Source organism: Geotrypetes seraphini, chromosome 9 (genome assembly GCF_902459505.1).
Source record: "Geotrypetes seraphini chromosome 9, aGeoSer1.1, whole genome shotgun sequence".
NCBI lineage: Eukaryota > Metazoa > Chordata > Amphibia > Gymnophiona > Dermophiidae > Geotrypetes > Geotrypetes seraphini.
The window spans coordinates 45,069,153-45,097,150 of NC_047092.1; the positions used below are offsets into that span (position 1 = coordinate 45,069,153).

The 27,998-nt window shown below is 47.9% G+C and overlaps 1 protein-coding gene across 1 annotated transcript in view; it reads right to left on the bottom strand.

Annotated features, from left to right (window-relative positions):
• TTLL8 (tubulin tyrosine ligase like 8) overlaps window positions 1–27,998 on the bottom strand; it is a 158,604-nt gene that overhangs the window by 121,966 nt on the left and 8,640 nt on the right. The window contains exon 3 of the mRNA XM_033958962.1: window positions 13,785–13,876. Within this exon, the coding sequence (XP_033814853.1) occupies window positions 13,785–13,876 (92 nt within the window). The remainder of the gene's footprint in view (window positions 1–13,784; window positions 13,877–27,998) is intronic.

A 27,998-nucleotide genomic window follows, 5' to 3' on the forward strand; every position in this document is an offset into this window, starting at 1 on the left:
CCTGGCGGGCTCCCACTCTATCTAATGTACCTAGAGCAATGGGGATTTAGTGACTTGCCCGGGGTCACAAGGAGCAGTGCAGGATTTGAACCCACAACCTCAGGGTGCCAAGGATGTAGCTCTAACCACTGCGCCACACACTCCCAATCTTCTGTAATTTTGTACCTGAGGCAATGGAGGGATAAGTGACGTGCTTGAGATCACAAGAAACTGCTGGGGGATTTGACCCAAATGTAGGAAAACATTTTCCCACTTGGTTTTAAGTCCAGTAATTAGCATAAGTGTTAGTGCGTGCATTAACTTCTTTTAGTACCGTGTTTCCCCGAAAATAAGACCTATCCCGAAAATAAGCCCTAGCATAATTTTCAAGATAGGTATTAATATAGCCTTACCCCAAAAATAAGACCTAGTCGCCAGCAGCATGCTCCCTGCTGTACCCCCGTCCCTCCCCCATGACACTTCCATCTCTCCCTTCCATCAGAACGCTGCTGACCACAAGACCGATATACCTTGCTAACGGCTGCATCGGCAAAATCTAATCAGGCTGCTTCACGGCCTTCCCTTCTCCCTCCCGGGCATTCCTCTGACGCATCACTGATGATGTCATCAGCAACGTGGCACACGGAACGCCCGGGAGGAAGAAGAGAAGGCCGTGAAGCAGCCTGATTAGATTTTTGCTGATGCTGCCGTTTGCAAGGTATAACGGTCTCGCGGTCGGCGGCATTCTAATGGGAGGGAGAGATGGAAGTGTCAGCAGGGGTTCGGCTGCGAAATGGGGGGAGAGAAAGATGCTGCATGGGGGAATGGCAGGAAGGGAGGGATTGAAGCTGTTCAAGGGTTCTGCTGCACAAGGGATGGGAGGGAGGGAGGGAAGGTACAAGGGGATGGATGAGGGGAAGAAAAGATGCTGCACATGGAGGGGGGGAGGGAGAATGGAAAGAGGAAGAATTGAGGTAGAGAACATAAGAACTGCCACTGCTGGTCCATCGTACCCAGCAGTCCGCTCATGCGGCAGCCCTTAGGTCAAAGACCAGTGCCCTGAATCTAGCCTTACCTGTTTACGTTCTGGTTCAGCAGGAACTTGTCTAACCTTGCCTTGAATCCCTGGAGGGTGCTTTCCCCTATAACAGCCTCCGGAAGAGTGTTCCAGATTTCCACCACTCTCTGGGTGAAGAACTTCCTTACATTTGTACAGAATCTATCCCCTTTTAACTTTAGAGAGTGCCTTCTCGTTCTCTCTACCTTGGAGAGGGTGAACAACCTGTCTTTATCTACTAAGTCTATTCCCTTCATTATCCTGAATGTTTCAATCATGTCCCCTCTCAGTCTCCTCTTTTCAAGGGAGAAGAGGCCCAGTTTCTCTAATCTCTCACTGTATGGTAACTCCTCCAGCCCCTTAAACATTTTAGTCGCTCTTCTCTGGACCCTTTCGAGTAGTACTATGTCCTTCTTCATGTACAGCGACCAGTGCTGGACGCAGTATTCCAGGGGGGGGCGTACCAATGCCAGGTATAGCGGCATGATAACCTTCTCTGATCTGTTTGTGATCCCCTTCTTAATCATTCCTAGCATTCTGTTTGCCCTTTTCGCCGCCACCACCATGCATTGTGGGGATGGCTTCGTTGACTTGTCCACCAGTACTCCCACGTTTCTTTTCTGGGGGGTATCTCATAGTACTGAACCGGACATCACCTTGCACTTATCCATGTTAAACCTCATTTGCCATGTCGCGGCCCATTCCTCGAGCTTGTTTATGTCACATTGCAGGTCTTCGCAATCCTTCTATGTCTTCCCTATTCTGAATAACTTTGTATGGTCCACAAATTTAATCACCTCGCTAGTCGTACCAATTTCCAGGTCATTTATAAATATGTTGAAGAGTATGAGCCTGAGCACCGAACCCTGTGGCACTCCACTCATGATGCTTTTCCAGTATTGTGCATTTACCCCCACTCTCTGTTTCCTATCCGCTAACCAGTTTTTAATCCACGTGAGTATTCCACCCTCGATTCCATGGCTTGCAATTTTTCAAAGCAGTCTTTCATGCGGAACCTTGTCAAACCTTGTCAACCTTTTGAAAATCCAGATGTGGCAAATAGACAATGGCAACCGGGTCACCCTTGTCTATTTGCCTGTTTACTCCCTCGAAGAAGTGCAGTAAGTTTGTCAAGCAAGATCTTCCTTTGCTAAAGCCGTGCTGGCTGGTCCTCATCAGATTGCGTCCGTCAAGGTGATCAGTGATGCGGTCCTTTATCAGCGCCTCTACCATCTTTCCCGGTACTGAGGTCAGACTCACAGATCTGTAGTTTCCCCCAATCCCCAGCTCTGCACACCATGAAGCCTGCCATGCATAATTTTAATCTATGGGGAAGACTAGTGAAAAGCAACTAGCCAACCTGGTGCACTAACCCCCTTAACTACCCATCACAGCTCCTCCTGAAGCCTTATTCCAATTCTGACATTACTCAAACCCTCCACCAACTAACCCTCCAACATCAATACACAAACGTATTTATTTGGTTAGTTTTATATCCCGTCCTCCCCAACAAGCTCAGAACGGGTAACAATGCGAAAGAGCTTTTGCAAACTAAGTAAAAGAAATGGCAGCAAATACAAGAACTTTATATGATGGTGGGAAGAGCTGATTGTGTGGAAGAGCACTGACTAAATGAGCATATGAACAGAAGAAGCATCACAGTGCCAGTAGAGTGTGTATGTCTCTCTGAAAAGTGACAGATTGCATACATGTGGGGGGGGGGGGAATCTTGTGCATATGTCTGTGATTGAAGTATGACAAGCGTGTGTATATTTCTGTTTCTCTGGTGGGGACAATCTCATATAAATAAAGCTTCCCATTGAAATTTTTAGCTGGAGTGGAAAAATCCATGTTACAAATGTACCTGTAGGGCTGATGTTTGATCTATTATATGCCTGATTTTTGACTTGCCGCCCTCTCTTACAATATGCTTGGCTCCCCCTTCTCACAAATTCTATTGAACTCTTTTACGGTAAATACCATATATGCTCTGTATTAGCCCTTCCTTACTTAAATTGTCAATGTAAACTAGTTTGACCCTTCGATTGACTTGTTATGTACTTCTTTTTCAACTGCACTGTATGTAACTCATCTATTTGTTGTGAACCGCCTAGAACTCCCTGGGTATGGCGGTATACAAAAAATAAAATTATTATTATTATTATATCTGTCTGTATAGTCATACTAAAATCAGAGGCACCCTCAGTTCAGATCCCTGTGTCGCAACATGCGCTATTTAATACTAAACTAAACTAAACTAAACCTTAGGTTTGTATACCGCACCATCTCCACAAGCGTAGAGCTCGGCACGGTTCTTATCACTGTTCTTATCACTGCCCTGAGACTCATACGTTCCAATTGGAAATCGTTTGATTCGCTCAACTCGCACTTTTGGTTGCAATCTTTACTGCTTCAGCACAAATGTGAAATGTTAATTTCAACTATTATGCCTCTAAATAATAAAACCTCTAAAAAGTGGGCCATTTTTGAAGACTTTCTGAAGTGTCTTTAAGTTCTTTCAGGTTCTGATTGTAACTCTCTACACTTATACTTTTTTTCTCTTCTGCTCTCTTTCTTTGGCCTCTGGGGGATCTCTTTCTCCCCTGTCCTAGTTTTCCCTCTCTCTCCCGTCCCTTACTAGTCCTCCTTTTATTCTTTTCTTCTCTCCTCCCCTCCTCTTTACTCCCCTGATATTCCTCTTATCTTATGATATTGTATCATATGGATCAGAGAACTTATCATGTTCATTTTTGTATGCACCAATTGCTATTGAGTTTTCTCTGTCCCTATTATTATGGGATTGTTTGTATTTTTACCTGCTTTGTTTTTCCCTTTTGTATATTTATAAAAATTTCATGGTTAAAAACAAATGTACCTGTGCACTTATTAAGTGAAGGAGAGATTTTAGCTTAGATAATTTACCCAGCTAGATAACAAGTAACCTGGACAAATTTCTTTGAAAACTGTCCTAATTCTGCCTCCACTCTACAGTATATTCTTCCAAAAGCACTGAAAAAAGATAAATATAATTATTTTACTTCTTGCATTTCCAAAGCTCTTTCACATGTCCCAGTTAAATCATTCTGAATATTGACACACAGTGGCGTAGTAAGGGGCCCCCTGCCCCGGGGGGCAGGCCACCCTGAGTGCTATCTTGCTGGGGGCGCCGGAACCCTTCCTCCTTTCCACCCCCTTCCCTGCTCCTTCCCCACCTCCCCACGACAGTGTGCACCCCTTCTCCGTGCCTCTTTAATGTTCCCAGTGCAAGCAGCAACCCCTCACCTGCTGCTTGCGTCAGCTCTTCCTCGGACATCACTTCCTGTACCAGCACCTAGGAAAGTAGGGAAAGAGTGAAAGGGGGTGGGGACAGAGAAGAGGGCAGGGAGGGGTGCCATTTACCCGGATGCCTCTCACCTTCGCTACGACACTGTTGACGCACAATACCATTATCATCGCTAGTTCTATCTGCTGCTACTAGACTTAGTAGATAAGGACAGGTTGTTCACCCTCTCCAAGGTAGGGAGAATGAGAGGGCACTCTCTAAAATTGAACGGGGATAGATTCCGTACGAACATAAGGAAGTTCTTCTTCACCCAGAGAGTGGTGGAAAACTGGAACGCTCTTCCGGAGCCTGTCATAGGGGAAAACACCCTCCAGGGATTCAAGACAAAGTTAGACAAATTCCTGCTGAACCAGAATGTACGCAGGTAGGGCTAGTCTCAGTTAGGGCGCTGGTCTTTGACAAGAGGGCCGCCGCGTGAGCGGACTGCTGGACACGATGGACCACTGGTCTGACCCAGCAGCAGCAATTCTTATGTTCTTATGTACCTATTTCTACAGTTGTATTTTATCCCTAAGGAAACTAGAGATACAGGCAGTCCCTGGGTTAAGAACAAGTTATGTTTTTAAAGCTGTTCTTAAGTCAGATTTGTATGTAACAGAGAACTTGTAGATTTTAAGATTCTTTCTGCTTACCTCTACTCCCAGCTGACAAAAGGACCAATTGTCCCTATCAGTGTTCCCTCTAAAGTACAGCATGCACAATCACACACTGTTCTTAATGTGGCCCTGCATCAGTCCTGAATCTGCAGCAGAAGTGTAGGAGTCTATGCCATTGAAAATACAGCTCAGTGAAATCAAATGAAGCCGCGACTGCATTCTTAAGTACGAGTCGTACTTAAGTCGGGCGTCTGTAACTCAGGGACTGCCTTGTATTAGTGTTGACAAAGTACAGTTACTTACCGTAACAGGTGTTATCCAGGGACAGCAGGCAGCATATTCTTAACGCATGGGTGACGTCACCGACGGAGCCCCGGTACGGACATTTTTTTAACTAGAAAGTTCTAGTTGGCCGCACCGCGCATGCGCGAATGCCTTCCCGCCCGACGGAGGAGAGCGTGGTCCCCAGTTAAGATAAGCCAGCTAAGAAGCCAACCCGGGGAGGAGGGTGGGACGTAAGAATATCTGCCTGCTGTCCCTGGATAACACCTGTTACGGTAAGTAACTGTGCTTTATCCCAGGACAAGCAGGCAGCATATTCTTAACGCATGGGTGACCTCCAAGCTAACAGAGAGGGAGGAGGGATGGTTGGCCATTAGGAAAATAAATTATGTAACACAGATTGGCCGAAGTGTCCATCCCATCTGGAGAAGGCATCCAGACAGTAGTGAGTAGTGAACGTGTGAACTGAGGACCAAGTGGCAGCCTTGCAGATTTCCTCGATGGGGGTGGAACGGAGGAAAGCCACAGAAGCAGCCATAGCTCTGATCCTGTGGGCTGTGACAGCTCCTTCCAGTGAGAGACCGGCCCGAGCATAACAGAATGCAATGCAGGCAGCAAGCCAGTTGGAAAGCGTCCGCTTAGAGACAGGGCGACCTAGACGGTTAGGGTCGAAGGATAGAAAGAACTGAGGGGACGAACGGTGAGCCCTGGTACGCTCAAGGTAGTATGCAAGGGCACGCTTACAGTCCAGCGTGTGTAACGCCTGTTCCCCAGGATGAGAATGGGGCTTAGGGAAAAAGACAGGCAATATAATGGATTGGTTGAGGTGGAAGTCCGAGACCACCTTGGGAAGAAATTTAGGATGGGTACGCAGAACCACCTTGTCATGGTGAAAAGCAGTGAAAGGTGGGTCAGCAACCAATGTATGCAGCTCACTAACCCTCCTGGCAGAGGTGATGGCAATGAGGAAAAGCACCTTCCATGTAAGAAATTTGAGTGAATTTGTGGCAAGAGGCTCAAAAGGAGGTTTCATGAGGGCGGATAAAACCACATTCAGGTCCCAGACGACTGAAGGAGGCTTCAGAGGTGGTTTGACATTGAAGAGGCCTCTCATGAACCGGGAAACCAGTGGATGAGCCGTGAGAGGTTTTCCGAGGATAGGCTCATGAAACGCAGTGATGGCACTGAGGTGGACTCTGATTGAGGTAGACTTGAGGCCAGCGTCGGACAGAGAGAGCAAATAGTCCAGTACAGTTTCCACCGCCAATGAGGTGGGATCGTGGTGATGTAGTAGACACCAAGAGGAGAACCGGGTCCACTTCTGATGGTAATGTTATGTTATGTTATATTATGTTATTTATTTCTTATATACCGCTAAATCCGTTAAGTTCTAAGCGGTTTACAGAGAAATATACATTAAATATACAATAAAGGATACAATAAAATAAGATGAATTAAATAAAGAATGGGTACTTTGAAATTCCCTTACTGTCCCGAAGGCTCACAATCTAACTAAAGTACCAAGGACAAACAAAATTAGCAAATAGTAGATAAGAAAATAAAGATAGCGGAAATGAGATATAAAGCATCCTAACAAGAATACATAGAACTCTCAATATCATACTGTTGAAAAACATTGGAGGGTGGCCGGTTTCCTGGAGGCATTCAAAATACGACGGACAGGCTGAGACAGATTGTCTGGAGAGGTCAGCCCGAGAGAAACCAAGCTGTCAGGTGGAGTGAGGACAGATTGGGATGCAGTAGAGACTGATGCTGCTGTGTAAGTAGAGTAGGAAACACAGGAAAAGGAATGGGTTCTCTGGAGCTGAGCTGGAGCAGGAGGGAGAACCAGTGTTGGCGAGGCCACCGAGGGGCGATGAGAATCATGGTGGCTCTGTCCCTGCGGAGTTTGAATAACGTCCGCAACATCAGAGGCAATGGAGGAAAGGCATAGAGGAACCGATCCGTCCAGTTGAGCAGGAATGCATCCGGGGCCAGACGATGAGAAGAGAAGAGTCTGGAACAGAACTGGGGCAGCTGATGGTTGTGAGGAGCTGCAAAGAGGTCCACCTGAGGAGTGCCCCACCGAGCGAAGATGGAGCGGAGTGTGGGAGGATCCAGAGTCCACTCGTGAGGTTGAAGGATGCGACTGAGATTGTCGGCCAGGGAGTTCTGTTTGCCCTGGATATAGACAGCCTTGAGGAAGAGACTGTGGGCCGTGGCCCAGGTCCAGATGCGGATGGCCTCCTGACAGAGGAGGGGAGATCCGATGCCGCCTTGCTTGTTTATGTAGTACATGGCGACTTGGTTGTCTGTGCACAGGAGAAGAACCTGAGGGTAGAGAAGGTGCTGGAAGGCCTTGAGGGCATAGAACATGGCCCTGAGTTCCAGGAAATTGATGTGATGTTGACACTCCTGAGGGGTCCAGAGTCCCTGGGTGCGAAGGTCTCCCATGTGAGCTCCCCATGCATAGGGGGAGGCATCTGTGGTTATGATCATGGAGTGAGGGGGTAGATGAAAGAGCAGACCCGTGGAAAGATTGGAGGAGTTCAACCACCATTGAAGAGATTGCTGAAGAGACGATGTCACAGAGATGGGATGAGAAAGAGGATCTGTGGTCTGTGACCATTGGTTGGCTAGAGTCCACTGAGTTGTCCTGAGGTGGAGTCGCGCCAGAGGAAGGACATGGACCGTCGAGGCCATGTGGCCCAGGAGGACCATCATCTGCCGAGCTGGAATGGAGTGATGAAGGAGCACCTGACGGCAGAGGTGGAGCAGGGTCCGTTGTCGGTCGGAGGGGAGAAACGCCCTCATCAGAGTGGTGTCGAGAACGGCTCCAATGAACTGAAGTCGCTGTGTGAGAAGCAGATGCGACTTGGGATAGTTGATCTCGAACCCCAGGAGATGGAGGAAGGAGATGGTGTGCTGAGTGGCTTGTAGCACAAGTGGAGACGCAGGTGCTTTCACCAACCAATCGTCCAAGTAGGGGAACACCTGGAGGTTGTGAGCCCGGAGGAAGGCCGCCACCACAATAAGGGACTTGGTGAACACCCTGGGCGATGATGCGAGGCCAAAGGGTAGCACTTTGTACTGATAGTGGTGGTGCTGGATCTGAAATCGGAGGTAGCGACGTGAAGTCAGATGGATTGGAATGTGAGTGTAGGCCTCTTTGAGGTCTAGGGAACATAGCCAGTCGTGTTGAGAGAGAAGAGGGTAAAGCGTGGCAAGGGAGAGCATTCTAAACTTCTCCTTGGCCAGACACTTGTTGAGGTCCCGGAGATCGAGGATGGGACGGAGGTCTCCTGTCTTTTTTGGAACCAGGAAGTAGTGGGAGTAGAATCCCTGACCCCTTTGGTCTGAGGGTACCTCTTCGATGGCATTGAGAAGAAGGAGGGATTGGACCTTCCTCAGGAGGAGGAGGGATTGGGAGAAGTGAGAAGCAGACTCTATGGGAGGATTGTCTGGTGGAAGAGTCTGGAAGTTGAGAGAGTAGCCGTGGCGAATGATGTTGAGGACCCACAGGTCTGATGTGATGACCTCCCAACGGCTGAGGAAGAGTTGGAGGCGTCCTCTGATAGGCTGAGGAAGAGGCAGTGATGGTGGGAGACTGGCTATGCCCTGGAGAAAAGAGTCAAAAGGGCTGAGATGGTTTTGACGGAGGGAGAGGCTTGGCAGGTTGGTGAGACTGGGAGCGAGCCTGAGTTTGATGCTGTTGACGAGGTCGGCGAGGCTGCTGTTGAGGCAGGTTGAGAGGTCTGGCCGAGAACCTGCGTTGGTAGGAAGACTGCTGTCTGTAGGGACGAGCAGGTGGAGTCTTCTTTTTAGGTTTCACCAGAGTATCCCACCTGGTCTCGTGAGCCGAGAGTTTCTGGGTTGTTGAGTCCAGGGACTCCCCGAAGAGTTCATCACCAAGACAAGGTGCGTTAGCCAGGCGGTCTTGGTGGTTAATGTCGAGATCAGAAACTCTCAGCCAGGCCAGACGCCACATGGCAACAGCCATGGCAGACGCTCGAGAGGTCAGCTCAAATGAGTCATAAATGGAGCGTACCATGAATTTCCGGAGTTGGAGTAGACTGGAAATTTGCTGTTGAAAGAGGGGAACCTTACGTTCAGGAATGTATTTTTGTAAGGAAGAGAGTTGTTGCACCAGATGCTTCATGTAGAAGGAGAAGTGAAAGGTGTAATTATTTGCCCTGTTGGCCAGCATTGCATTCTGGAAAAGGCGCTTGCCAAACTTATCCATAGTTTTTCCCTCTCTGCCAGGAGGGGTGGAGGCATAGACACTGGAGCCCTGAGTTTTCTTTAAGGTGGACTCCACCAGGAGAGATTCATGGGGCAATTGAGGCTTGTCAAACCCTGGGATGGGGATGACCCGGTACAAGCTGTCCAGTTTGCGAGGGACCCCGGGGACAGTGAGGGGGTTCTCCCAGTTTTTATAAAAAGTTTCCTGTAGGATGTCGTGGACGGGTAACTTAAGAAATTCCTTGGGAGGTTGCTCAAAGTTTAGGGCATCGAGAAAAGCCTGGGACTTTTTAGAGTCAGACTCTAAGGGAATGGAAAGAGCTGACGACATCTCCCTGAGGAATTTGGTGAAAGAGGACTGTTCGGGTTTGGAACCGGTGTCAGCCAACGAGGGTTCCTCGTCCGTCGACGAAGCGTCTTCTTCGGTACCGTGTGGGGATTCTTCTCATAAGTTCGGATCCCTGATGTCAGGGTGCGCACGGCGGGACATGGGTGTGGAGGGCTCACCATGGCGGGTCTTGGAGAGAGACTTGCCAGACCGTACGGAGGCGGTACCGGGAGATGAAGACCAGTGCCGTTCCTGGTACCGAGAAGGGTCGGTATCAGAGCGGGCCTGCACCGCAGGTTGGGAAAGATGTGGTTCAGCCGAGAGGACCGGCATGGAAGTGTTGAGCGGTACCGAGGGGGTCGATACCGATGGGAGTGTGCGAGGCTCGGACCGGTCCTGTACCGGAAGGAGTGGGGCCAGCATTGCCGGCAACAGTTGTTGGAGTTGCTACTGTAGCTGCTCTTGTAACTGAGCTTGGAGTATGGCCGCGATGCGGTCGTCCAGGGGGGGCACCGGTACCGCTTTTTTCTTCTTCGGTACCATAGGTGCCGCTCTACGCTCCGGCGATGAGGAGGCCGATGACGAGGCACTCACCGATATCGGAGCGGAGCGTTTGCGGGGTCGGTGCGGTGCCGGGAAGGCCAGTGTCGCAACCGTGGCAGGAGGGCGCTCAAGGGAAGTGGGAGGCTTCTTAGCCGGCTTACCTGGGGCCAGCGACCCTGAAGAAGGATCCGGTGGTGTCGAAGTAGTCGGTGCCGACTTTTGAGGTGCCGTCGACGTCGCTGCAGGTTCCATGGCAGATCCGGTGCCGAAAAGGATATTTTGCTGGATCTGCCTATTTTTTAATGTGCGTTTTTTTAAGAGTAGCACAGCGGGTGCAGGTGTCAGCCCGATGCTCCGGACCCAAGCACTGCAGGCACCAATTGTGCGGGTCGGTGAGAGAGATCGGGCATGCACACCGCTGGCACTTCTTAAAGCCCGGTTAAGGGGGCATGAAGGGAAACACGGCCTCCGCAAAATCGAAGCCGGAGGCCTGTATGGTGGCAACAGGCCCCGCCGGGGCCAGCCTGAAAAAATAAAGAAAACTCGACGAGTTGTTTTTTTTTTTTTTAAAGAAAAATAAAGGGATCCGAAAGGAACAAATAGAAGAAAACCGAAAAAATACGCGAGCGGGAAGGCAGAACTAGGTTTTTTCAACAGCCGTTGAAACACATGCGACTTCTTCGCTCCGCGGAAACGAAGAAACTGGGGACCACGCTCTCCTCCGTCGGGTGGGAAGGCACTCGCGCATGCGCGGTGCGGCCAACTAGAACTTTCTAGTTAAAAAAATGTCCGTACCGGGGCGCCGTCGGTGACGTCACCCATGCATTAAGAATATGCTGCCTGCTTGTCCTGGGATAAGTTTAGGTACCTCTTTCAATTTTGGCCATGCATTGGCTCCTAAATAAATCAGAATGCTGCTGTGCTGATCGCTATTGAAATGTCATGCATGTATCACACAAATAGGAGCAAAACCTGAACATGTCATGCAGAACAGAATAGAAGACTCATGACACCTAGAGGCAGATAGTCAAAAGATCTGACCTGATATTTGAGTCTGAAAGTCTGCCTCAGTGTGCTTACTGGTTAAATTTTGTCTGACCATCTTGTTTCCTTTTATATTTATCCTGGCTAGGCTAGAAATATCAATAGAGAAGGCAGAGAGAGATATCATTTGTATTTTCTGGGTGAAAAAGTAGAAGCTAAGGTTGGTAGCAAGGAAGTTGAAGGCTTAAAATCTGATATTCAATTCTTGGTGAAATAAAACCAGATACAGAATTGAGTGTCAACAAGGTATACCACAGTGCTAATGCTGGTCAGTCTTAAGTACTACAGGGTTGAATTAGCTATTATTGTAATTAAATACAGAAGCTGTTACCTGTTTCATAAAAGCTAATCCAATGAGCCAGGTGAGTCACTGGCTTAGGGCACAAGCAATACAGAGCACCAAAATCCCCAACCTCTGGTGTCACCAGCCTGGATTACTTTTAAAAAAAAAAATATTCAGCAAATCAGGCAGGTGCAGGTAGGCACAAACAATTAGAGCTGAGTCAGGATACAGAGGCTATTTTGAGGCTCCTTCCCTATCTCAGTCCCAACATGAAGCCCCATCATTAACCCCCTCTATTGCTAAGGTGCGCTAATCGAATTAGCATGAGCTAAACGCTAACACGTCCATCGACTAACATGCACGCGTTAGCGCGTAGCACACGCTAGATCGATTAGCATGCGCTAATTGGTTAGCGCACCTTAGTAAAAGAGGGCCTATGTGACATGTGTACTCGTATGTCCAGCTTTTCCCCATCCTCCCTCCAAATTGTTTAGCAGCTTTCTTTCCCTTCCTTACCCCCTTCTGTGATAGCACTGGCATATCACTCAGCTTGCTGACATAACATTCATTGCACCCCTTCCCAATTTCTCATTTTGGCAGGAAAGGAGCCAATGGTTCTCGAGCATGCACAGAAACTCAAGACCCCAAGCTGTAAAGAAACAGTGTAAGACAGTCCTGGTCTCAGAGGTTTGTTGGCAGGGGAGGGGGGAGGGGGAAGGAATCTTGCTGGGTGCTAGGGGATGTGAGAAGACTGAGAGAGAATTATTCTAGGGGTTAGGTTTGGGAGAGGTAGCTGACAAGAGAGAATATTCCAGGGTGTGGCTAAGCACTCTCTTAGACACACACAATGAAGAAAGGAGAAGGTTTCACCCTGTCAAACAAAGCAAATATAAAAAGAGGCGGTGATTGAGATGTCAAAACAGTCAAAAAGGGAAGTCTTTATTATATAAATCCCAACAAGGATCCAAGTTTCGACTTTTTTTGTATATTTATTTTCTTTCGTTGTCTAGTATATTTGTCCTCTGAAGAAGACAATTTGATATTGTTAAAATTTGGATCCTTGCTGGGATTTATATAATCCTCTATAATATAACCCTAAGCGCGCATGAGCACTTACGATGCCGTGATCACTGCCGCCGTGATGTGTGCCTCCTTGGCCGTATTCTATTTACGGCACTTGCAGCAGCTTGAGACGTGTGCGCCGTCTTGCGGTGCGTGCAGCGATTTGAGCGGCGATGGCGGTTTGTCTCCTGATAGCTGGCGCCTAGAGCAACAGCAGGAGGGTGTCGTGCGGGTGCTGCGAGGTGTCCCATCCCATGCTGGTAAAAACTGTGCTACTGTTCAGGGAAGTGGAGGGGGAGAGGGAAAGGGAGCTGCTTTGCTCTGGTGGGGGGAGACAGAAGGGGGCCATGGAGAGACAGGCAGACAGAAAGAAAGATAGACAGACAGGGGGCCAGAGAGACAGACAGACAGACAGCGTCCAAGGAGAGAGAAAGAAAAAAAGACAAACAGACAGCGGCCAATGAGAGAGAGAGAGACAGATAGACAGCGTCCAAGGAGAGAGAGAGAAAGAAAGACAACAGACAGATAGAGGGCCAGGGAGAGACACAGACAGAAAGAATGACAGAAAGACAGGGGGCCAGAGAGACAGACAGGGAGCCAGACAGACAGTGGCCAAACAGACAAAGAAAAAAAGACAGACAGACAGCAGCCAAGGAGAGAGAGAGACAGAAAGACAGACAGACAGAAAGCGGCCAAGGACAGAGAGAGAAAGAAAGACAGACACATCTATTCTAGCACCCGTTAATGTAGCGGGTTTAAAGACTAGTAAATAATAAAGCCTTCCTTTTTTTTTTTTTTTTTTTTTTTTTACTATTTTGACACCTTGATTACCCCTTCTTTTTGTGTAAATACTCTCTTAGCCAGCCACGATTCAAACAGCTTGCACAGAACCTTTGCAGTTTTGTTATATGGTAACAGTGGAAGGACAGCCAACAGCCCCTTTGTCCCTTTCCTGCTGCTAATATTCTGGATACAAATTGTGCAACAAAAAAACCCTATATGAAAAACAATCATAAAAATTATACCTTGGCTGCTCTTGTAGCTAAACTCTTAGCCTGTTTAAATCTATCCACGGTTGGAAGTGATGTCTGTTCATTTGATTTTCTTTCTTTGTGCACTGAAAAAGAGAACAGAGGGAGAAAAGCATAAAAACAAGAATATAAAAATTTTTTTAAGAAGAGAGACAGAGTAGTGGGGCCAGGGTGGATCAAAATCTATGATTTTTTATTTGTATTTAAATCATTTTTTCATTTAAATTGGGGTTTTTTTAATGAAATGCTGTTTTGAGGAAAAATCTATCTATAATTTAGTTTCTATTTTAGATACTTTATGGTGCAAAAGTTATTCATCATGAATTAAGGATTAGAGGTGCATTTTCAATAGTGCTTCTTAGTCCAACTTTGGACTCCCTGAGAGGTATGTCTAAAATCTGAATTCCAAATACATCTGAGGCTAGAATTGAGTTTAAGGTCTTGACTGTAGTACACCATGTGCTTTTTGGCGTGTCACCATGGTACCTTGTCCAAATTTTGAAAAGGTAAAGTCCAAATCGAAATTTACACTCAGAATCAACTATGAGATTAATTGAGGAAAACGTGCAAAAGGTACATTATTAAAAAACATAGCAGGGCTGCTGTATCTGTAGCAGGCCTAAGACTTTGGAACGCACTGAAAGGGACATTGAGAACATGCGCAGATTTCAGGTCATTTAAGAAACTGTTAAAGACCATTTGTGAGAGCCTTTTTTTTTTTTTTGAACGTATGTTTATTGACAGCGAGAAAAATACACCGCCCATCATGGCGTAACAGGAACCATCAAAAAGACAAAGAATAGTCCATCACTCATAACAAGCAGGAACAATCAGGAACAATAGCAAGACTTCCCCTAGTACACCCCCATATGCATGTAATATACAAAAACAGAACAATACAAAAAGAGCAGTGGGGGCAAAAACTGAGAGGTACAATTAGAAAGGTAAGCCGCCCATCCGGAACAGTGATCTCCCACCATTTTCCATATGAAAAACCCCCAAATGCCACACAACAATCAGAACACCAATCACACTCGGCATCATCCATCCCATACTAGCCATTCACTCATACCCCGGGTGACTCCCTCTCCCCCCCCTCCCCCCCTCCCCAGGGCACCAAAGTAGGAAAAGAGAGAAAGAGAAAGAGAAAGAAGGCTATAAAGAGTCAGTTAATGGAAGCAAACCACCGAGGGCCGGCCAAGAAAATGTAAAGTCAATTCCCTGTTAAGAGGGCCCCTGATCCCCCTCCCGTGCGGTCGACGACACCAAGTCCCGTAGTCTCACCCATAAGCCAGCGTAGTGTTGCTTAAGCACGCTCGGTGCTCTCTCATGGGATCGAATTTCAAACAGAGCCACCTCTCGAAGCCGACTCCTCCAGTGCGGCAACGGAGGGGGCTCCTCAGACATCCAGTATGTCAAGATTAATTTTTTCACTACTAAAATAGCGTTATAAAGAAATCTGCATTGGGGCGTGGTGAATCCCTGATCCTGGAGGGATGTCTGCAGACCCAGGAGCAAGAACCCATAGTCCCATTCCACAGTACGCTCGCTCCAACAAGGGGAGGGCCTCCCCCCATACATCCAGCAGGGGGCACTCCAGAAAGGAATGTATATATGTACCGGCGCTGCTCTTGCACTTAATACAAAAACCGCTCTCCCAGAGTCCCATTCGCGCTCCCCTCTGTGCCGTGAAGTAGGCCCTATGAAGGATCTTATACTGGAGTTCCTGGAAGTCGGCAGATTTAGTGTAGGAATATAGTGTAGTGAAGCAGGCAGTGAACTGTGATTCAGAAATATCCTGTCCCAAGTCTCGCTCCCAGGAAGTACGCACCGGCGTGAGTACCGACGTGGTCAGAGACAACTTAAGGACACGATACCAGTGCGCAAGAGAATTTAGCGCGGGCTGGGTGGCCGAGAACAGGGTATCCAGAGGGCCCCTGTCCCAAGCCCCCGCCGCTCCTCTACGCTCCGTTTCCCAGTAGTGATGAACCTGAAAATAAGAAAACAGATAACTCGAAGGGAGGCCCCACGCGTCCCAAACCTGCTGAAAGGTGGGAAATCCAGGGGGAGACAAATCAAGTATGTTTTCCATTGACTTACAACCTTGGGCCGACCAAAGCTGAAATACAGATCTACCCCTGCCTGGTGTGAACCTGGGGTTGCCCTCCAGACGCATAAAAGGGGATATGTCCGGAGGCAATTGCTGTCTTCGCCTCCACCAACGCCATGCCAGCCGGAACGGGCGCAGAAAACGAGAACAAACAGTGTAGCGCCTCCCTGGGTCATCATGTCGGTGAATAAGATTCATAAAGTGAAAGGGGGCACTCCAGCTCGCCATCCATCCCCGAGGGGAGTAGCGGGAGCACTCAGTGTAGCCCTCGTGGATCCAACGGAGGAGAGAGGCAACATTGTAAAGCCGAATATCCGGGACATTGAGTCCCCCCAGTGATTTATCCAAGATAAGCTTGGACATCGCTATTCGAGGAGCGCGAGACCTCCAGACAAAGCGAGAGATAGTAGATTTGAAGACAAATTCATCCCTCCTGGTGAGCCAAAGCGGCATGGCCTGCAAGGGGTACAAGAGTTTTGGTACTAGAATCATTTTCACCAAGGCTACCCGACCCAGAATCCCCAGCGGCAGGTCCTGCCAAGCTTGGCACAGTTTTGCGACGGCCTCAAGGGGCCGGCGGAGATTTGCGTTGTAAAGCGTAGGTAGATCAGTGCTGAGGTATATTCCAAGGTATCTCATTGGTTTAGTCGTGGGCGCGATGGGCAACACCGCATGCCAGGGCTCCGCCCGACCCCCGGCCAGTAGCAGAAGTTCCGATTTACTACAATTTACTTGCAAGCCCGACAGTGCTCCAAAGGCTCGAATCACCTCCAGAGCTCTGGGCAAATGCAGGGAAACACGGTCCAAGTAGAGTAGGATGTCATCTGCAAACAGGCTGATTTTGCATTCCTGTCCCCTCACCACTATCCCCTGAATTGTCACATCCTGCCGGATTTTTGCCGCAAGAGGTTCGATAGCCAAGAGGAAGAGGAGCGGTGAGAGCGGGCATCCCTGTCTTGTTCCTCTCTGCAAGCCGAAATCTTCCGTTAAACCCCCATTGATCATTAAGCGCGCCCTGGGGTTGTGATATAGGGCCGAAGCCCAGGCCAAAAAATCACCCTGAAATCCACCCCGCCGCAGGACCCAAAAAAGATAATCCCAAGAGATGCTATCGAATGCTTTCTCCATGTCCAGTCCCGCCACCGCCTCCTGTCCACCCCTGCCTACCCTATCATGGATCGCTCCCAAGACCCTCAGTAAATTCATAGAGGCGTATCGACCCGGTACAAACCCAACCTGATCTGGGTGAATAAGATCGGGAAGAAGACCATTCAAACGTCTCGCCAAAGTCGCAGCCAAGAGCTTAATATCCTGATCTAGTAGGGAGATCGGGCGAAACGACCCCACCAGGTCCGGGTCTTTACCCGGTTTAGGTAGTAGGACTATGTGAGCCATGTTATCTGGAAAGGAGCCCCTCGATGTCGCCACTTCGTTATACATTGCACTCAAGGGCTTCGCCACCAGATCTTCTAGAATGCGGTAGTATTCGGGCCCAAACCCATCCGGACCGGGCGCCTTTGCCAGTTTAAGGGACCGTATGGTGACACGGAGTTCAGCCTCGGTAATCGGCAGGCTCAAAGATGCAGCTTGATCCTCCTCCAGGCGTGGTAACGATAACCCCCTGAAAAAAGTCTGGAGGGCCATCTCATCCAGAGGTCTCTTACCGTATAGACTTTCATAATACTTAACAAATTGTTCCGCAATTCGTCTCTCCCCTTCGTGCCGAGTGCCCCCAGCATCACGGATTGCCGTAATAATTTGACGTTTCTTATAGGGTCTCACTAGGTTCGCCAGAAGTCTCCCCGTCTTTCCCCCCCATCTATGCAAGTTATACCGTTGAAACGCAAGGGTTTGCTCCGCTCGGTGTTGAAGCAAAGTTTCGATACGATCACGTATTTTCTTGTACTCCTGTCGCTCTGTATCCGAGAGAGAGGAGATATGGGCCCTGCGAAAACCGTGCAGTTGTCTCGTGAGCGACAGGAGCTCAGCTCCCCGGGCCTTGCGTTTAGCCGCAGTGTACACGATCACGTGCCCCCTCAGGACTGCCTTGGAGGCATACCAGTAAGATATCGGTCCAATATCTGGGGTATCGTTAGTAGCCTGATAGTCCGCCCATCGTGCCCGGAGAAATGTCCGGAATTCCCGGTCTTGGTACAGGTGTAACGCCATTTTCCAAGAGGAGACCTTACTGCCAGTTGCCAGTGTCAGGGTGAGATCCACAGTAGCATGGTCCGAGATCGAGGAGTCCACTATCTCCGATCTGGTAGCCCTAGAGAACAGCCGTTGGTCTAGTAATATATAATCCAGGCGGGCATATACCTTGTGCACGTGAGAGTAAAAAGTAAAATCCGAATCATATGGGTGCAGTGTCCGCCATACGTCCACCAGACCTAGATGCTGCGCCAGGAAGCCCACCCCCTTGTTATCATGATCCTTCAGACAGCGCCTGGGGGGTTTGCAATCCATCCCCGGGTCTGCAGTGATATTCATGTCCCCCCCCCCCAGGACCACCTGATAATCCGGATAAGCCGATATTAGGGAGAGAACTGAGGAGAAAAATTTATGACAGTAAGAGTTGGGGGCATACAAATTACAGAGTAACAGTTTTAAACCCCAAAGTTCCCCCAGCACAAGTACATATCTCCCCTCCCGATCAGTCAATTGTTTATGCAAGATAAAGGGTAACCTCTTGTGCAACAGTATTGCCACCCCACATTTCCTGCCCCCCGATGTGGAAGAATAGACATCCCCGACCCAGTTTCTCCGCAATTTAGAGTGTTCAATCTGAGTGAGGTGGGTTTCTTGCAGGAACGCCACTTCCGCTTTCAAATTTCGCAAGCTGGTAAGAATACGGGCTCTCTTTACCGGGGACCTGATGCCGTCGACATTAAAGGTAACAACTCTTAAATCTGCCATGATAGGGAGAGAGTAGCTCTATGCAGCACAGCAATCCGGAAGGAAACACCCCTCCCAGGATGTGTGAGCTCATCCATTCTCCACCAACCAGACACCCATTCGACCCATGCAGATAGAACAGATAGGCCCAGACGAAGCCTCCCAGCTAAGCTTCGCTGTCCTGGTTGATTTTGTGCCCTCTGTGTCCACCCCCCAGACCCCCACCCATCCCCCCTGCCCACTCATCCCGGATTCAACCACACACTCCCATTCACACCCCCCCACATAACTCTCCCGCCACCCGCCCCCCCCCCACACTTTCCCCCCATGCTGATCCCATCCCATCAGCATACATACCCATATACGTCCCCCAACCTGCCCGGAGCCCTCCCCCCCCACCCACCGAACAATACCCCTAGCATATAGTCCCTGCAATTATTAAAAGAACAGAAAGTGAAACATTAACAGTGGACAGTGAAAAGGTGATACCAACAAGTCCAAAGGAGATCTCCAGAGCTGCCGCATGCCGCTCCAACAGGGATCCCCTCCAGCCAGGGCGGCCCACACCCAGGTCAGATAGATTCCCTCCGGGTGTGGTGCAGCAGGAGGAGATACAGAAGTCCACAGGAAAGTCGTAAGCACCTCGGCCCCTCAAGGCCCGGTGCGCGGCATTCAGGCTGCTCCAACCACTCGGGTGCGGAAGTCATACCCAAGCCGGGGAGGTGAGCCCCACCACCGCATCAGCGGCTCGGTCTCACGGTCCCACGGTGCACACAAAGGCCACTTTCAAAAGGACTCCAGCACAGCTCCTGGAAAGAATGAGCCGTAGTTGCAGGTGAATCTCAAATCAACGGCCGCCGGTTCAGGATAACATTAGGCGGGTAAAGTCGCCAGAAACGCCTTGGCCTCCTCTCCGCTGTTAAAGGTGAGAGTTTTGCCCTCATGCCAGACTCGAAGCTTCGCCGGGTAGACCAGCGCGAATTTAACTCCTCTGTTGTGGAGGTCAGTGCATGAGGGTGCCATAAGCTTGCGTTGGGCCGCCACTCGCACAGAGTAATCGTTGAATATAAGCACTCGGGATCCTTTGTAATCCAAGGCTCCCGCCTTCCGGAAAGCCCTAAGTATGAGTTCCTTTTCCCTCCAGTTGGAGTAGCGGGCTATGGCAGTTCTCGCCCTCCCCCCCTCCGGGGGACGGTTCCCAATGCGGTGCGCCCGTTCGCAAGCGAAGGCCTCCGCGCCCCCAGACAGGTTTAGGGTCTCAGGGAGCCACGTGGTGAAAATCGTGTAGAGATCCTGTTCACTCACCGTCTCCGGGAGCCCGACCAGCCGCAGGTTGTTCCGACGGCTCCTGTTCTCCTGTTCTTCCAGGGCCGCCAGTAACTCCCGGGACGTTCGTTGTAGGTCTTCCACCTGGGCAGTCAGCATCACGCACGTGTCCTCCTGGTCGGACACGCGCTGCTCGACCTCCGTCAGGCGCTGGCTGTGGGAGTCAAACTTCTCATGCATTTCGTCCACCGCTGATTGGATTTTATTAAGTTTATCTGCCAGCGCCGCCGTGACCGACCGCGTGATGTCGGTGATCCAGTCGCCAGCGGGAATGGTGAATGAGGCCTGCTCCGCCGCCATCTTGGAGGGGGTAAGAGAGGGTTTGTCCCGGGTGCTTTTCGCCGATTTAACGGGCATACCCCGTGCCGCTGCGGTCACTCCTGAGGGTCAAGAAAAGAGCGGGGTGTTATTTCCTGTCTCGCCTGCTCGTTTCTGCAGTGGGGACACAGAGGGGTCGGTATTATCGCCGATTTAGCGGGTGTGAGGCAGGAGCTCTCCGTTCGTGCGACCGCTCAGGCAGGCTGCATCACGTGACCCCGAGCCTTTTTTTTTTAATCGTTCTGAAATCAGTAGAGAATATAGCTCTCCTATATGATTGAAATACAAGATGATGGTCTTTTAATGAGTGTCTTTGACATATAGGACTCCTTTTCCTAGGGTGCACTAAAGTTTTTAGCACATGCAGGAAATTACCGCGCGCTACGTTTCTAGAACTAATGCCAGCTCAATGCTGGCGTTAAGGTCTAGCAATGTAGCACATGCTATTCTGTGCATTAAAGCCCTAACGCGGCTTAGTAAAAGGAGCCCATAATGTAAAGTTTGTCATTTTTATTAACTGTTACCCACTTAGTTGATAAGCAGGATAGAAATTTTTTTAACATAAATAAATAAATCTATTTTTGAAACCACTAGACATCCAATTTTTTTTTTTTTAATTCCCTACTTAGATAATAATAATAACAATTTATATACCGCAGGACCGTGAAGTTCTATGTGGTTTACAATGATTAAAGATGTTACAGATTGAATGGAATAAACACTGTAGTTCTGGGTCTGGGGAGTCCGGGATAGGTGCACGTTGTAACTCTGGGTCTAGGGAAAGTACAAAACATGCGAATAATGCTAAAGGTGTCCAAGTAGCTCAAGCGGGAACATCCCCACTGAGACATAACAAACATACAACATGGAGGGCTATGTACGTAAACGCCCACAGTCTGGGAAACAAGATCCTGGAATTAGAAACAGAAATGAGGAATGCCGACCTGGATGTGGTGGCGATATCTGAGACCTGGCTCACGGACTCCCACGGGTGGGACATGGTCATACTGGGTTACAACTTGCTTCGCCGGGACAGAGAGGGCAAAATGGGAGGAGGTGTAGCATTATATACTAAAGATGACATTAAGGTCACCAGAATCACAGATGTCCACTACACTGGGGAATCCCTTTGGGTAAATTTGGCCAGAGGGAAGGACAAATGCCTGTATCTTGGCGTAATATACAGACCCCCAAGACAACAGGATGACCTAGATATGGAATTAATCGGAGATATAGAGAATATCACCTTGCGTGGGGACACAGTATTGTTAGGTGACTTCAACATGCCTGATGTGGATTGGGACACGCTTTCCTCTGCTTCCGGCAGCAGCAGGAGGCTATTAAACTCTATGAAGGGAGCAAGACTCAGGCAACTGGTGTTGGAACCAACAAGGGATCAGGCAATACTGGACCTGATACTTACCAATGGAGAAAGTGTCACAGAGGTCTCGGTGGGCGACACATTGGCCACCAGTGACCACAACATGGTATGGTTCAATCTCAGGAAAGGTTTCACTAAATCTACCACACTGACCAAGGTCCTCAAATTCAAGGACACAAACTTCAAAGAAATGGGAGACTTCGTTCACCAGACGCTACAAAGCCAAGCAGAAACCGATAACGTGGAAGACATGTGGTCAACTTTGAAAGCCACCATACAAGAAGCAACAAACCGCTATGTTAAATCAGTAAGTAAACGGCGAAGAAACAATAAGCCACAGTGGTTCTCTGTGGAGATTTCGGACCTCATCAAGGAGAAGAAAAAACAATCAGGGAAACAGGACTCTAGGGAAGTCTATCTGGCTAAGTCAAAAGCCGTCAAAACAGCAGTTAGGGAGGCCAAATTCCGCATGGAGGAGTCTCTAGCGAAGAACATCCAGAAAGGAGATAAATCCTTCTTCAGGTATATCAGTGACAGAAATAAGAACTCAGGCGGGATAGTACGTCTTAGGAAACTAGATGGAGACTATATAGAAGCGGACTCGGAAAAAGCCCAACTGTTAAATGAATACTTCTGCTCAGTCTTCACCCGAGAGGCACCAGGACTCGGCCCTCAGCTACAGACAAGAGTTGACGTAGATGACCCGTTTAGTAATTTCGAGTTTACACCCAGCGGTGTCTACTGCGAGCTGTCAAAGCTTAAGGTTAACAAGGCAATGGGGCCTGACAACCTACACCCCAGGGTGCTCAGGGAGTTGTGTGATGTCTTGGCGGAACCGCTATCCGCGCTCTTCAATCTTTCCCTTAGTATGGGTAACGTCCCGTTGGACTGGAAGACGGCTAACGTCATTCCACTCCACAAGAAAGGCTCCAAGAAGGAGACAGCAAACTACAGACCAGTGAGTCTCACATCAATAGTGTGCAAACTAATGGAAACTCTAATCAAAAGCCAATTGGATACGATCCAGAACGAGGAGAATCTACGGAATCCCCGTCAACATGGATTTACTAAGGGGAGATCCTGCCAATCCAACCTGATCAGCTTCTTTGACTGGGTGACGAGGAAGCTGGATGTTGGGGAGTCCCTGGACATCGTATACCTGGACTTCAGTAAAGCATTTGATAGCGTACCACACCACAGGTTGCTGAGCAAGATGAGTTCTATAGGATTGGGCGACACATTGACGAAATGGGTTGGGAACTGGCTTGGAGGTAGGCTTCATAGGGTAGTGGTGAACGGCACCCGCTCCGAAATGACGGAGGTAATCAGTGGAGTGGCGCAGGGCTCGGTCCTGGGCCCGATCCTATTCAACATCTTTATAAGAGACTTGGCAGAAGGGCTGCGAGGTAAAATAACATTATTCGCCGACGACGCCAAACTAAGCAATGTAGTGGGCAAAAGCACAACAGACATAAATTCAATGTCCGACAACATGATGCACGACCTACTCCTACTGGAGCGCTGGTCTAGGTCCTGGCAACTCAGCTTCAATGCCAAAAAATGCAAAGTCATGCACCTGGGCAGCCAAAATCCATGCAAGACTTACACCCTTAATGGCGAGATCCTAACAAGAACTGAAGCAGAACGAGACTTAGGGGTGAGACTGGAGTCGGTCCAGAGAATGGCCACCCGGATGGTCTCAGGACTCAAGGATCTCCCTTACGAGGAACGGCTGGATAAGTTGCAGCTGTACTCACTCGAGGAACGCAGAGAGAGGGGTAACATGATTGAGACATTCAAGTATTTCACGGGCCGCATCGAGGTGGAAGAAGATATCTTCTTTTTCAAGGGTCCTGCGGCAACAAGGTGGCATCCGTGGAAAATCAGGGGCGGAAAACTGCACGGGGACACCAGGAAATTCTTTTTCACTGAAAGGGTGGTTGATCGCTGGAATAGTCTTCCACTTCAGGTTATTGAGGCCAGCAGTGTGCCTGATTTTAAGGCCAAACGGGATAGACACGTGGGATCTATTCACAGAGAAAGATAGGGAAGGGTCATTGGGGTGGGCAGACTAAGAAGTGTTTTCAGGCATTTCCTGAATTCACTATAAGTAGTAGGCATGAGTAATTGTTCTAGATCTTTACCCCATAGTGCCGCTTGATGTGAGAAAAGATGTTGGTGGTGACTTTTAAATTAGATGTATTGGCCGTCAGGAGGATGTCAATCTTTTTTAGGCATTTTCAACTACAAAATTGTACAAGTTCAAAACATCCAAATCCAGACCACATGGATGTGGGAAGGGACATCACTCTAATGGACTGGCCACACAGATATGCCAACATAGCAGTAGGGCACCTTAGAAGGTACTGCTGTGAACTTCACATAAAGGGTGCCAGAAGTACATCTCACCATAACCCCCCTCCAAAATTCCCCCAAAACCCATTATTACCCACTTTTCTGCCATCCCAATTGCCCTTATGGCTGCATGTTTACAATATAATTCAATCAAAATTATGAAAAGAACTCCATCTAAATAGAAAAGAAGAAAAGGAATAACATTTCTAATACATAGGGCCTCTTCTATCAAACTGTGCTAGTAGTTTGTAGTGCGGCGAGCTGCGCTGAATGGTCCACGCTGCTCCTGATAGAGTTCCTATGAGCATCGGGAGCAGCACGGACCATTCAGCGTGGCTCTCTGTGCTAAGAACTGCTAGCATAGTTTGATAGAAGAGGCCCATAATATCCTATAACATCCAAATTAATTAAAAAAAAAAAATTAGTTAATTAATTAGGGGGTCTTTTACTAAGGTGCGCTAGCCGATTTAGCGAGCGCTAAATGCTAATGAGTCCATGAGATATAATGGATGTGTTAGCATTTAGCGAACGCTAATTCAGCTACCGCGCCTTAGTAAAAGGACCCCTTAATTAATACAAATTAAAAATTATAAAAATGTATACATGCAGACTGCAGTCCCGAATTTATCTCATCAATTTAAAAAGGCCAGTTGAAAAAAATATGCCTTTAAATGCCTTTTGAAGTTTTGAAAAGATTCTTCCTTTCTCAATTCTACAGGCAAGCTGTTCCATAATATTGGTAGTATAGTAGGATTTTGGTGGGCTCATACTTTCCACTATAAATGTAGTCATTAGAGTGGCTTATGGGCCTCCTCTCTAAAGCTCCTCTCTAAGGCTCACTAGCCCACCCACCAGGCTACTTAAGACATCTGTGTGATGCTCTACTAGGATTTCCCATACCATATGCTGCAGTACTAGAGATAGGTACGTACTATTTCATTCAGATTTTGGGGTAGGTAGGAGGAGTCATTACTTAATCATCTGATCAGTTTGGGTATCTTTTTAGCACTTAGGTGCTTTTAAAACAGATCTAGCTCCAAAAGTCTAAGCTCCATCCTGGACGTCTTGGGAAAGGTTAATTTATCACTGCAAGACATCCAAGTTTAAGTACACCCAAATTCTGCCCATAACATGCCTCCAACAGGTCCCCCCTTGAATTTTGGATGCACAGTGGCTAGAAAGTCTAGCAACATGTCCAGAAAGTTGGTTTTAAATGTTAGCTCTTGGACATTTTGGTGATGGACGTCCAAAAACCAAAACCAAACTTGGCAAATAACTATTAATGTTTCATATGTTGTGATTAAAAGTACTCAGAGATGCAAATGAAGAGACCACTTCGGGGACATTTACCCTCGTGGCTTGTCTCAACTATTTCTCAATCATTGCACTAGTGAAAATGCCCAATCAACAGCTTTCTTATATTTATAAAAAAAATAAACTTGTGCACTTATCTCTATCACTTTGGGTCCTGACACGTTTCGCCGAGGCTGCTTCAGACAACCTGTACTAACAAAGTCTTTAACGTGCACATGATCTTATTTCAAAATCTTCTAAGAGACATCAGAGAAAGTGCCGAAGCTGGTGTGGGCAGCAAGTTCATCGATGCTTGCGCCAAAGTTAAAAAGGTACGGGGAAGGGGCGCTGGTACGTGCGTGCAGCATGGGAAGGAGTGGTAAGGGAGGCAGAGAGGAGGAGCGGTGACCACACCCTGAGGAAGACCACGCCCAAGCCTCCCCCCTCGCACATACCCCTTACTAAGCCACTGGTCATAAGTCCCACATGCTAACTGGCTACAACAGGAACTCCCGGCAGCCATTCTGATGACAGCTCTGCACGGGGCAGGAGCATAGGAAGATCGCTCCTGCCCCGCCTCACCGCTAGACCACCAGGTAAGGTTCCGGGGACGTAGGAGGGAGGCGGGGGTGGGTCAGAGCCAGGCGAGAAGTTATTCGCGATTTTTCACACTTCGCAGACCGGCTCTGCACCTAACCCCCGCGAATACCGAGGGAGAAGTGTACATTTAATGCTGGACCACTTACTGCCTCCTAAATAAGAGGCACTTCTGCATTAACCGGGAGCAGATACTGCATATTAATCCAAACATTAACACATGACCTGCAATATAAAATAGTGGGCATGCCTCATCTTGATGCAGAGTTAGTTTTGGGCTTGCCACATGTTAAAATTCTGCATTCTAGTGCATTAAGCACAAAACTTAACACATTTTAGTAAAAGGATCATTTAGGGCCGGATTCTCTATACGGCGTTGATCATGTGTTAACCACGTCATGGTGCCGTACACAGAATTGCGCCTGCATTTCCGACACCTATCTTTTTCCTGAATCATGCCTACATAGGTGCTTTAGGCAGCCTAACACCACTTCCGTCATTAGCCATGCCCACAGTGGAATTAGGCTTCCTAAAGCGCCTACGGAGGCATGAATCTGGCACAGATTTTTTTTAGGGACTTTAACTTTAACATTTTTCACCATTTTAAATGACGTTTCTTAAACAACTTTAGGAGCCGTTTGTTAAAATTTCTCCCGTAGTGTACATTTCGATATTATAAACAACATATACCGAAAGAGAAATAATCATGCTTAGCAAGGATGCTGAGGTTCCTACAATTGATATGGGTCCCCACAAATCCCTGTAGATGGCTGCCTCACTCTTCTTTCTGCTCCTCATGAAAGAGTATATACTTCAAATACAACTCGTCGAGGCAGTGATTACAAAAGTCACTGTATTGAAACATCATTGACACTGAACGCTGTGACATACCATGTCCATTCTACAATTAAGACCTTAGGTATAATTTTTGACCAGAATTTGGCTATGAAAAATCAGGTAGATGCCCTTGTGTGGAAAGGCTTCCATACTTTATGGAAACTGTGTACCATAAGAGCATATTTTGACATCTCATAATTTAGACTATTGGTACAATCTCTGAGTTTGAGTCAGCTGGATCATTGTATCATCGTATATTTGGCTGGTACTCAAAAAAATCTTTATAGATTGCACATCATTCAGAATGCAGCAATTCGACTGATTTTGGGGTTGGAAAAGTTTGATCATATCATGCCTTTTTTGCATGAATTACATTGGCTGCCGGGGAAGGCTGTATATGCTTTAAAGTGTTAGCTGGTCTCATACATGGATACCTCATGGATTCCTTTACTTTTGTTAATGTAAAACGTTCAAGACGATTAGATATTCTTTTTTCTTTTCCGTCCATCAAAGGATGTAAATTTAAGAAATATCAGCAACGTCTTTTAGCTTATCAAGCAGCCTTCTGGGTCAAAGACTTGAATTCCCTGATTTTGAATGCTAGTACTTATCAACAGTTTAGGAAACATCTAAAGACATATCTGTTTACTAAGGGCTCCTTTTACTAAAGTGCGCTAGCGTTTTTAGCATGCGCTAAACGAAAAATGCTAACGCACGTTCTATGGAGGCATTAGCGTTTAGCGCATGCGGCATTGTAGCGCGTGCTAAGCGCGCGCTAAAACCGCTAGCGCATCTTAGTAAAAGGAGCCCTAAATTTCTGGTTAATTAAAATATTCCTCTTGATTGTCGTCTTCTTTTGTAAACCACATGGATTCTCACGGTTATGTGGTATAGAAGCAAGTTTTTATGTTATGCTAATGAAGGTAAATTGGAGTCTTCCCTTTTAGCAGGAAGGTTTCTATGGTCTTACCTTACTACATTACTTGTGTCATTAGTCCTTGAACAAGATGTGAATGCCATAATGAATACCTGGTGGTTCAGGCAAAATGAAGAAGAAACCACTTCTATTTAATCTGCAGTCTTTGATGTCACCTGA